This window comes from Tursiops truncatus, chromosome 8 (assembly GCF_011762595.2).
Source record: "Tursiops truncatus isolate mTurTru1 chromosome 8, mTurTru1.mat.Y, whole genome shotgun sequence".
In the NCBI taxonomy this organism is placed as follows: domain Eukaryota; kingdom Metazoa; phylum Chordata; class Mammalia; order Artiodactyla; family Delphinidae; genus Tursiops; species Tursiops truncatus.
The window spans coordinates 21774479-21787023 of record NC_047041.1 but is presented as its reverse complement, the minus strand read 5'-3'; the positions used below and the strand labels follow the sequence as shown (position 1 = coordinate 21787023).

Below are 12545 nucleotides of genomic sequence, written 5' to 3'. Positions count from 1 at the left end.
TTGGTAAGGATGTGGAGAAGTCAGAACCATCATATATTGCTGGTAGGAATGGTGCAGCTGCCTTGGAAAATATTTGGCTCCTCCAAAAGCTAAACACAGAGTTACCATATGATGCAACAATTCCACTCCTGAATATATGCAAGAGAAATGAAACATAAAAACTTACACATGAATGTTCACAGCAGCATTATTCATAATGGCTAACAGGTAAGAATAACCCAAATGTCCATCGACTGATGACCAAATAAACAAAACTGTTGTATCTATCCATATAATGAAATATTAACAACAAAGAAAAGTAATGAAGTATTGATACAAACTACAACATAGATGAACCCTGAAAATATCATGCTAACTGAAAGAAACCAATTACAAAAGACCACATAGTGCATAACTGCATTTATATGAAATGTCCAGAAGAGGCAAAGCTATAGAGACAGAAAGGAAGTCAGTGGCTGCTTAAAGCTAGAGATATGGAAAGAAGGGACATAGGAGAGAATGAAGAAGGACAGCTAATGGCTATGGGGTTTCTTTTAGGAGGGATGAAAATGCTTTAAAAGTTGTGATGGCTGCACAACTCTGTGAATATACTAAAACCCACTGAACTGTACACTTTAAATGGGTGAATTAAATGTTATGAACTGTATCTCAATAAAGCTGTTTAAAGAAAGAATGTCAACTGGCCCCTTTTCCAACAAATTACATGATCTGGGGAATGAGCGTTTTCATTTATAAATGGGAACAGTATCTGTTTCCATCTTTCCACTTCTAGCAGTAAGAATACATAAAAGATATATAGGAGAAGTGTTCTAGAAAGCTAGTTTCATGACTTGAAGACAACTGTATTGGTTATCACTTGCTACATAACAAATTACCCCAAAGCATAGCCACTTAAAACAACAAACATGTATCATCCCACACAGTTTCTAAGGGTCAGGAACCAGGGAGTAGCTTAGCTGGGTGAGTCTGGCTCAGGTTTCTTACGAGGTTTCAGTCAAGATAGGGCTGCAATCTCTGAAGACTTGACTGGGGTTTGAAAATCTACTTGCAAGGTTATTCACGTGGCTGTCGGTTGGAGGCTTCAGTTCCTCCCATTATAGGCCTCTCTGTAGACGGCTACTTAGGACATTGCTTCCCCCAGAGAAAATGATTACAGAGATGGAGAAAGTGTGAGAGCAATCGAGACAGAAGCTTGGTCTATTATAACCTAATCTCAGAAGTGATAAATCACCATTTTTGCAATATCCTATTGGTTACAGAGATCAATTCAGATACAATGCGTGTGGGAGGACTGGACAAGTATGTGAATTCCAGGAGGTAGGAATCATTGGGGCCATTATGGAGACTGGCTACCAAAATGACATTATGACAATAAACTGACCAAAGATCCCACATAAGCAAATGCTTGACCTCTGCACTAAAAGAGGATAAGGAGGATACTCATTTCTTAGTAGGGTGACAGATACACACTTGGAGATGTTTTAAGAGTTGTGATAAAAGGGTTTGTAAGAAGCATTCATACCATTTTCCATTCTCCTTGTGACTGAGTTATGGTTAGCCTAAAGAAATACAAAATTGTACAGTTGGGGGCTGGTGGAGAAAATATATAAAGGATTTAGTCAGCTGCACCCTCCCCCTCCTCCCACCACTGACAGGTAAGGAAAGAGTCCTGGTTGAAGAAAGGCTAGATGACTCCACCAGGGTCATTAGTGATAGAGCAGAAACTAGAATCCATTCCCTGTGTCTTCTCATTACACCAGGAGCTATGCATCAGAGAATCAATGGCAGTGACTCATTATACAGCTGAGACATTAAACATGTGAGCATTAAATCAACAAACATTAAACTGCTGGTCATTCCAGAATTGGCATTTCTTTGTGTAGCTTTTTGACGCTGGCTGTGTCACTTTCTCAGGCAGCAGTGGACTCTTATCCTTCTTTCTACTCCAACTGAGAGTTGACTTACTTAGCTAGGGGAAGAATCACTCATTCAGCTCAGCTAATATTTATAGAATATCTGTTCTATACCTAGCACTAAATATGCAGATATAAGAGCAGAAACCATGGTCCGTTCACTCAAAATGCAGGTAGTCAAGTAGAAGAAAAACCTATACCTGGAACACTAAGAGAATTAGACATTATGTGACATGGCAGCACAAGGATTTATATATTTTTGATAATTTTATTTAACAAAAAACTTATATAATGCTTAAAATGTGCCAGATATATTACAATTTCAACTCCTTTAATCCCCTATGAGGTTATCCCCATTTTACAGATGAGAAAAGTGAGGCCTGAAGAGGTTATGAAACTTGCTAAAGTTCTCATGCTTGGTAATAAGGAGGGCCAGATTCAAACCCAAGAAGAATGGCTCCATAGTCCATACTTTCTTAACCATAATAGTATGGAGGTTCTCAATAATACTAACAATTATTCTTCTGCTTTTTTAAAGGTTTTGAAGGAAAGTCAATCATGAAATTCCAAAGCTCCTCTGAGAAATCTTTCAAGATGTACAGGGTAAGGCAGTATTTAGCCCAATATAGTAAGGATGTCTTAGGACAGCCTGCTAACCCCGTGGCGAGGGGTGAGGAAAAGCGAATAAACATTCACTAATGAGACAGTGCTTTTCTGGTGCCACAATGAAAGATAAAACTGAATCATAACTGCAATTAACAAATTAGGTTATAGTTGGAATAAAGAAATTAAATGGATGTACTGTTCTGCAAGTGCAGAAATAAATTAATTTGACCCTGTCAAAGCTCACTAGAATGTAGAGAGACTTACATCTTCTAAAGATTTCCTCCCAGAATCATACGATAGGAAAATAGCATACTACACCAGGAACAGATGTATTTGATCACGTTTAAAGAATACGAAAAGTAGTTTGAAGAGAATAAAGTGATATGTGGGCCTAGGAAACCTTTTGCTTAACAAAGCAATGAATTCCATTTTGGTAAAAATTTGCCAACTTCGCCACTTTACAAAGCAATTGCTGCCATCTTTTTCCTTTACATCTGATTTTTTTTTTTTTTTTTTTGCGGTACGCGGGCCTCTCACTGTTGTGGCCTCTCCCATTGCAGAGCACAGGCTCCGGATGCGCAGGCTCAGCGGCCATGGCTCACGGGCCTAGCCGCTCCGCGGCATGTGGGATCTTCCCGGACCGGAACACGAACCCGCGTCCCCTGCATCGGCAGGCGGACTCTCAACCATTGCGCCACCAGGGAAGCCCTACATCTGATTTTTACTTTGGAAAATGTTCCTTGCAAGGAAAGACAGGACCCTGTAGACTGCTGGTAATCTTCGTGTATTAAATTTCTACTTGGTGTTCTGTTCATCACATACCTTGAATCATCTACAAGTCCTAAAACCTCAGAACACATTGTCCAAAACTGTAGGAAAAGGGCTTATTTACAGCCAACTGGCATGTAATGCAAGGCAGCACAATGAGTAGTGTTTTTTTCTTTTAAAAAAACCTGAATACAGGTTTTTATCTAAGGTAATATAACAGTATATTGTAATTTTGAAAAGGTCTTAAAGATTTTTTAAAAATTCCTCTAAAATTTAAAATTTTATTTAAGAGTCTTGTATCAAAAAATTGTATCTAGGTACAGAAGGTTTATAGAATTCCAAAGGAAAGTCTAGTAACTTCCCTTTTAAATTGACTTTTCCTTTAAATTCTATCAAACAGTTACCATAACTAGAGTCTCAGCCTGAGGATGGCCTTTATGAGATCATTCAGTTCATTTCAATGACCATATCTGTCAAGTTTACACTTATCACAGGTAGAAGCAGGTTTTCATTCTCTTATGAAAGTAGACTTGACCACAATTCTCAGTAAACTACTCCAGAGCATAAATGTTCTCCTTGCATTTGAAAGTATGGCAAGTTATCATCCACTTTAGACTAATTAGATGTTAGATGCTAACATGACAGAGAAAAAGGAGATGGAATGATGAGGAATTTGCAGAACACAATGTGGGACATTCTGAGTAGGACGATGTTAGCGAGTGTATGAGTGAGCGAGTGTGTGTGTGTGTGTGTGTGTGTGCGTGTGTGTGTGTGTGTGTGTGTGTGTGTGTGTGTGTGTGTGTGTGTGTGTGTGTGGAGTCATACATAACAGGAGTGAACTGACCAAAAGGAAGAAGTCAGTTAGCAAACAGCTGCTTTCCTAGTCTCGAATGGCTTCTGCTTTGGCTCTCTCACCCTAGTATCCTTACCCCAAACTAGCTAATTCTATATGTGTCTAATCTTGATTCATAGCTTTGGCACATATGACGCTCCTGGAGCCCCTTCATCTCAAGTGGCCAAGCAAAGCAGGTCAATCCTCCATGTCTCAAGCCCTTATTTCCCAGAATCATCCTAGGTGTACTTTGAATTTTTGCCTAGGGAGACCTCAAGAATTGTCAGGGTCTACCAGGAATAAATCCCAAATATTCTGAGCTAATCTTGCTTCAGGCCAGGCCTAGATATATAATTATCTTGCTAAAATGAATTTAATACTAGAGTCTAGCTGGCTTCCAGATTGCATCTTTCATCTTTTAAAATTTTCCATCCATTATGGTCCTCAAAGAGTCTCTTTACCAGGATAATATGAACTTCTATTTCTTTATTAATGCTTCCACTACTACTACTACTACGACTACTACTACTATTACCACTACAACGACAACATAGCCTTCAAATATAAAAGCATTGATTATGCACTAGAGACTACATTAAAAGCTTTACATATATAATACCCATTTAGTCTTTCTTACAACATTATGAGGTAGGGTTTATTATTATCCCTGGTTTAAAAACCTACCCAAGATCACATGACTGGTAAGGGGCAGTATTGGGATTCAAACCTGGCAGTTTGGCTCCAGAATCCATGCTCTTAGATACTATATCATATTCCTTTTGTTTGTGTAATGCAAAGATTATTCCATCAAGATCAGAGACCTGGATTTCCATTCCTATCTCTAATGTTAATCAGTTGTGTGACCTAGGGCAAGTCTTTGACTCCATTTCTACTATATAATGATCCAGGCTCAATGATTTGTTTCTAGTCATACAATGCTGTGATAATAAAGTAGGTGCTTTTCATTAGCAAATGGTACTGGATAATTCAGGAGGTTTAAAGCTTGAAAATGAAATATATCTAAGGGAAGGAAAGAGGCAACTAAAAATAACTAAGTCAATCTTTTAAACATCTTCACTTATTTTCTCATTTCATATTCTATGAAAGCATTAGATTCATATTTTACAGAGGAAGACCCTGAGACTCAGAGATTAGGTAATTTATCTGAGGTCACACAGAAAATCAGGATGGAGAGCCAGCATTTGAATGCAGCCAAAGCCCAAGCACTTCCTGCTGCACCACAACACTTCCTTGGCATTGCCTTTCTCTCCTCTCAGCAGCAATAAGCAGAGATTTAAAACGTAATATACGTAAAGTACCTACTACAAAGTCTTTCAAGCAGCACACACACAATAAATTGATTTGGAAGTAAGGGTGGAGATGCGTGAATACTAACTTGAAAGTGCTAACATTGTAACTTAAAACAAAAATGGGTATATTTTTGTGTATTTTTCTACAAGGTGGGCTGAATACCACATCAAAACAAGTGAATTTCTGGAAGAAAAGTTTTTATGACTTGAATTTATCCCTAAGTAAACGATGAAGAAGTACCACAAGAATGCCACTATATGTGGTATTTACAGACCACATACATGAGTTCTTGTGGTATTCTGCTGCATGAAATAACTTCCTCACAATAAGTCAGAATCATTTCGTTAAAAGTAATCTTCCTTTTTCCCTAGCCAGAATTTCACAAATAATACCAATGAACAAGGAAGGTCTTTTACGTATTGGCTACTCAAAGGAGGGCAGGAGAGTCAGGAACTACTGTGCTAACTTATTAAATTCCTATTGTAGTTTGGAACTGGAGTCACTTGCTCATTCACCGATTCATCCAACAAATAATAATTGAACACCAGATATTATTTATAAGGCATTATTTTATTAACAAATGTCAGGGACATTAAAGGGAACATGACATAAACTGTAATGCCAGTGCAGTGGGATGAGTGCTGTGGTTCAAGATAATACAAGGTGCTATAGGGGCACGAATGTTATTTACAAAGGCTTAGGAGTTCCTGAAGAAAGTGACATTTGAGACAATGCTAAACAGTATACTGTGTTTAGGAAACTGCAAGTAATTAAGAATGATTTAGAATTCAGAGTAAGTGTAGGAAGTATTGAATTTCAACAAATCATAATTATATAGCAATAGAACTAGAAGTAGAAGGGTTTAACAGATAATAACTTCAATACTCTCATTTTACTTTTAAGGAAACTAAGCCCTCTAATATAGGTGCCCAGAGTCTTACCAGGAGGATGGCTATTACATGAGGTGAGGTCATCCTTAAACACAGTACTGAACACTATTGTGTTTGAGAGTAAAAACAGCTGAGTGCAGCCATGTTGGAAAACCACTAACCTTCTTAGTGTGAAAGATACGTGTCATCTGCTATACCAGCTAATACAATAATTACTTAGAGGAATCACCTCCAGCTGATCAATGGTGTCCAGATAACCCCCCAAAAAGTTAAAATCTCTAAATTGCCCCTTCCTTATGAACTCGATGGGTTAAACAAAGAATTTTGGAGATAAAACTGTGTTTAACACACAAACACATTTAAGTCACCACTTAACCTATTTCCTCCTCTTTTAAACCTAACTCTTGTTAATTAAATTCAATAAAAATTGAGATGCAACAGCTGTTAAGTGAAAGGATTCCATTAAATCCTCTGTGGATGTTTGCTAAACTTTGGACAAAAGCTTTATCACCTACAAGTCATTAATTACTAAATTACACCTTAACTAGGGGACAACAGTAGAAATAACGTTCTACTGCAAAGCCAACATCAAATATAGGTTTAACTCAAGAAATATGAAATGCTATGATGGCTTTATTTAACTCAAGGAATATGCAATGCTAATAAGTAAAACACTCAATTCCTTTGCTGTCTGTCCACACACTGTGTACAAATCTTTTATAGGTTAGCTCCCATGATATGACGTGCAAAGAGATAGTAAGATTCTTTTTAGGTACTCGAATTTTGTTGCATAAAGCTCTACTTCAGATAGGTGTGCTCAGCTTAGACTTCAGAAATTTTCCTTGTTTCCTGGGTATAAATTATGGAAAAGCAAAATTCAAATTATGAAAATTTGAGTTATTTTTAACAACTCTGAAAAAAGAAGTGATTTACTTTATAAAACAATTCACTACAAAGTTTCTTTAAAATAGCAAGTGCATTAACTGGTTGATATAACTTTTCAGGAGTGTACAGTATATAAAGATGGTCAAAATTCAAAGACTTTCTTGAATGGTTGTTGTAATAGGATTTGATCTCTAATGTTTTAAAAAAACTGCAAGACTTGAAAATGCAAAGAACTAATTTATCTATATTAAAGTGAGAATTTAAACATTACAGAAAGCAAATAAAAATTCTAATCACACTTGCATAGACAAGGTTTAGAAGGACATACAAATGATTAATCATGGTTACCCTTGGGGATGGAGAGGGGACTTTGCTTTTGGTTTTATAATGTCCACACTGTTTTATAAGAAATACATATTATAATCCTGTACTTCCTTAAAATTTTGGTTCAGTATTCCCTTTTTAAAAGCATTCTTTTATAAAAGGATTCTTTTGTAGCAGCCTGTCATAGTGGTTCTCTACCAAGAGTGTATCAGAATCAACTATGAAGAGTTTTTGAAAAATATGTAGATGCCTGGGTCCCTCTGCAGAATACTGACTTTAAAAGCTTCGGAAACCACCAGACTAGATGACCCTTAAGGTTCATTCCAATCCTGAGATTACACTGCTTACAACTATTTTGTACACATTCAACACCCAATAGCTTTTTGGGTTTTTTGGTACACACGTTAACCACCCAATACTACATAGCATAAAAGCATTATTTCTAAAAGATAGGTGAAGGTCCTGTTCCCCTGCACTATGCACTCACACTACTGACCTGGAGAAACTCACAGGAAATAAACTGAAGATTAAAACATATCCATCTTCAACTTAAATATCCTTTTTTATTTTGCCAAAAAACCATCATATTTCCCTATTTCTGAGGCAGGAATTTGGGAACTGACTCTAATGTAAGCACCAATTATTGCAGAGGTGATGGGGAGGCAGGAGTGGGGAAGGACATGGTTGTATATTATCATATTGGTTCTCTAACTCAAAACAACCCCAGTAAGTCAGGTAAGTGTTAGCTTTTCCCTAACCTGGCACTTAATCTCTATCAGTCATTCTCAATCCTAGATCCAATGTCCCTTTGTTATATAAAGGACAAATGCATATACATTTATTCCAATTCCTCCTTTTCTATCTTGAAACAAAATTCACAGATATTTAACAGAATTTCAAAAGTGTCAATAAAATACCCTGATAGTAACATAAAGGGAAATGAAAGTAATTAATAATAAATTATGTATTTCAATATGTATATGCTCATTCATGACTATATTAAAAGACAATGAAGTAGTCAGATATGTTTACACCTACTTATAATGAATATATTTAGATTTAAGATAAGTAGGATGATAAGAAACTATTCCATGCAACAAGTACGAGAAAGTGAAGTAAAGCCAAGTGATTTTCTGAAATGATTCCAAACAATACAAAGTGCAATTATCTCTTGGTATGCAAGGTACCTACATTTCTGGAAACTTTAGTGTTTATTATATCTACATAAAAGGATATAAAATACTTTGTATATAAAACATAGTTATAGGCATAGATAATTATATAAATTTTTTTCCCCCTCTTCACAAGTATTCCATACATGGTACATTCAAAAACTATGCAGGGGCCACAAAACTGTTGTGTTGGATGTCCTGTGCATTATGTGATGTCTAGTATCTCTGGAGACTGCTCCCTAAATCATTTTGCTTCACAAAATTCCAGAATGCCCCCTGGAGGTTAGTACCACCCTGTTGAGAACCAATGGTCTATATGAACTTTCAGTACCTACATGCATACTGTTGTAAATCCTCACCCTGGGTTAGCGGGTAAGTGGGCCACTATTTGACCCCTGATTTGGGGCTAAAGCTTCTCTGATACGAATAAGGGCTACGTTTTTGTTTTTTTTTTTTTTACATCTTTATTGGAGTATAATTGCTTTACAATGGTGTGTTACTTTCTGCTTTATAACAAAGTTATACATATACATATGTTCCCATATCTCTTCCCTCTTGCGTCTCCCTCCCTCCCTATCCCACCCATCTAGGAGGTCACAAAGCACCGAGCTGATCTCCCTGTGTTATGCAGCTGCTTCCCACTAGCTATCTATTTTACGTTTGGTAGTGTATATATGTCCATGCCACTCTCTCACTTTGTCACAGCTTACCCTTCCCCCTCCCCAAGGGCTACTTTTAATTAAAAAGCTTAACACATGTTCATCCCAGGAACTTCCAATAAAAAATTTTACCTAAAACTGTTTACCTGTTTTTAAAAAAGTGAATAATAAAGCTATTTTTACATATACAGTAGAATTAAAGACAATTCTGCCTCCTCTGTCTATCTCCCCTAAAAAATAATTTCTCCTGAGTTTTCTAGGTAAGCAAGGTCAAACTGTGAAGATATAACCATTCTTTTCTCATCCACATGAATGCAAAGATATACTAATGTAAACAATCTAAAAGTCATTTATATATGGCACTGAAGTATATTACTGTATTATTCATTTGGCAGAAGAATATCTTCCTAATTAAATTTTGATTAGGCATCTATTAAAAGTAATTTACATTTTCTGATCAACCCAATGACTAAAGCGTGTGTCATTTGTGGGCAGCTGGGGGAGCTGCTTGAGTCTGAGAATTTGCTGAGTACTAAGAGGGGAGGGACTTAAGTATTTTGAAAGTTTCACTCTTTGGGATTTGGCTATATAATTTATTTTGGACACTGAAAAAAAATTCCATGCCTTCACATAGATTTTATGTTAAATTAGCACACCATTCATAGAAATATCAGATATACCCTCACTTTTTAAAAAGTGATAAGGACTTCACTTTACATGAAAGGGTTCACATATTAGAGGAAAATCATCACAGGTTTCCTTTGAACATAAAATGCCTCTGAGTTAAAATGCCATTAAAAATTATTGAATAAATTAATGATTGAATAGCCATTCAATTTCTAAGTATTATGAAAGACTCTCTTAAGATGTCCACAGCCTGTTTTTCCACTTTAAATTTCACTAATTAATCACTAATTAATCTAACCAGTAATGCCTAAAAGAAATCAACACTCATTTTTTTTTTTTTTCTTTTCCTGGTACACGGGCCTCTCACTGTCGTGGCCTCTCCCATTGCGGAGCGCAAGCTCCGGACGCACAGGCTCAGCGGCCATGGCTCACGGGCCCAGCCGCTCCACGACATGTGGGATCTTCCCGGACCAGGGCACGAACTCGTGACCCCTGCATCGGCAGGTGGACTCTCAACCACTGCGCCACCAGGGAAGCCCAACACTCAATTTTTTAATAATCTTAATCTGGCTATCTTTCTTCATACCTAAAATTGGTAAAAACTTGCCTTTTCCCCATACACAGGCATCACCTTATGATAAAAAGTAAGCAAAAGTTTGTGCATAACCAAACATGTATAGTGGTTAAAATAACTTATCTTTAGTATACTGATTTCTAATTGTTTCCATAAATAAACTTTAACAATGTGTGGAACATGCATGTTTGTGTACCATGTGATGTAAGATTCACTTCTGAATCAGTTTTAAAGCAATTGATCACCAGCTCTTAAAAGGCTTTAAGTGTCACATAAAGAATAGGCCTTATTAAATAAACTCAGAAGTCATATTTTCTATTATTTAACAGAGAATTCTGGTCTTGATAAAAAGCAAACAAACCCTACAGGTTAAAGAAATGAAGCACATACCAAATGTTTAACACAAAGCTTTTCACTTACTTGGTACTAGGTCGTTTTTGCAGAGCTTTATCCAGGATAAGAGATGGAGCACTCCTCCTCCTTTCTGCTAGTGTTTTCATTTTCTGTAGAGGAAAAAAGATCACAATGAAGACCACATGGCTTGTAAAGCAAGTAAATGCTTATTTTCAATCCAACTCAGCAAGTTTTGTATTGCCTATCCTTACCTATCAAGGAGTTTGCAATCTTATTCTGGAAATAAATAATAACATCTAAACTAAGATAGTAAGCGTCAAAAAGTGGTACAAGCAGTAAGTATTTTTTATGGTCAGAGAACAAGGTGGTTAAATGGTGACTAGAGTATTTGGGAAAACAGCTCATAACCATTATCATCAACTGCAGCTTTACTGCTTATTATGTGCCAGGCCCTATGCCAAAGGCAGGACTGGATTATCTAATTTATACTCTAAAACGTCATCAGAGTAGGTTCTACTAGATCTATTTCACTGGTAGGGTAGGCCCCAAACTGGGCTTCAGGGACAGACAGAATTTGAAGAGATCAAGTAAATGGAGAAGATAAGTAGTTAAAGCACAAGATGGAGACTAGATTTCTTACACATTTAATAGACATTTAAATTTAAATATTTACACATTGGGGAATCTGGTTTTCAAAGGAGGTTTTTTTTTTTTTGCTGTAACTTTAAAGAAAAAAAAGATTTTTTTTTCTTTTCTAAGTGGTATATAAATATAGAATTAATTGGATAATTCAGGTACTTTGTTCTACAGGACCTAAAATTTGTGGTGAGGTTTTATTCAACTTGAATTAACCCGACAATTACTCTCTAAATTTTCAATCTTACAGATTTAACACCTCTAGATAGAGTCAGAGGAACTGCCACTGGATATAAATGTGAAAATTTACAATACAGTCACAAATAGCCATGAGTGAAGTTCAGGTTGTGTCACCAAAGCATTCTTCCTGCTCTACTCTCTCACCCTTTCCTGGCCAGAAGTCTCACCCACTGCCTGAGGGCCTAAGCCAGCCATGCTTGGGACTGGATGCTCTAAAAAAACCCCACATAAAACCAAGTGGCTCAGTATCAGTTTCTCATTACATGATTCATAAAGGAATTGCTTCTTAATAAAACCTAGATCATCCTAAGGAAGAGAAGAAAAATCATCTAGTGAGAAGGGGATACTAGACTTTGGCACAATTCTTTTCCCCCAGTTTCACCATGCCCCCATGGATCTCTCCCATTATTGTTGGCAGATGTGTGAGAAGTCAAATGCTGAGTGTATCTATGTCATCTAGTAGACTCATATTCAGTGCCATGGCCTCAGTGTTGCTGTTCCCTCCATTAATCTTTTGGCTCACACATGAAAACTAAATGCCCAAACCTCCTCAGTATACCTCAGACAGCAACAGAAACAATTACGTAAAACATTAATAAAGAACAGGAAACAAATGGGTAAGAAATATAGAACACCATACTTCTCAATCAGGAGTTATTAACCATGAATCAGTTTCAGGGCAGGTTAAATTGTATAAAATTTTTTACATGATAGTATTTGGTGCCTTCCTTCTGAAGAGAAAGCCCACAGTTTT

General features: G+C 36.7%; 1 protein-coding gene across 1 annotated transcript in view; it reads right to left on the bottom strand.

Moving 5' to 3' along the window:
• ARHGAP20 (Rho GTPase activating protein 20) overlaps nucleotides 1-12545 on the bottom strand; it is a 146828-nt gene that overhangs the window by 120081 nt on the left and 14202 nt on the right. Inside the window, exon 2 of the mRNA XM_019941924.3 lies at nucleotides 10982-11064. Within this exon, the coding sequence (XP_019797483.1) occupies nucleotides 10982-11064 (83 nt within the window). The remainder of the gene's footprint in view (nucleotides 1-10981; nucleotides 11065-12545) is intronic.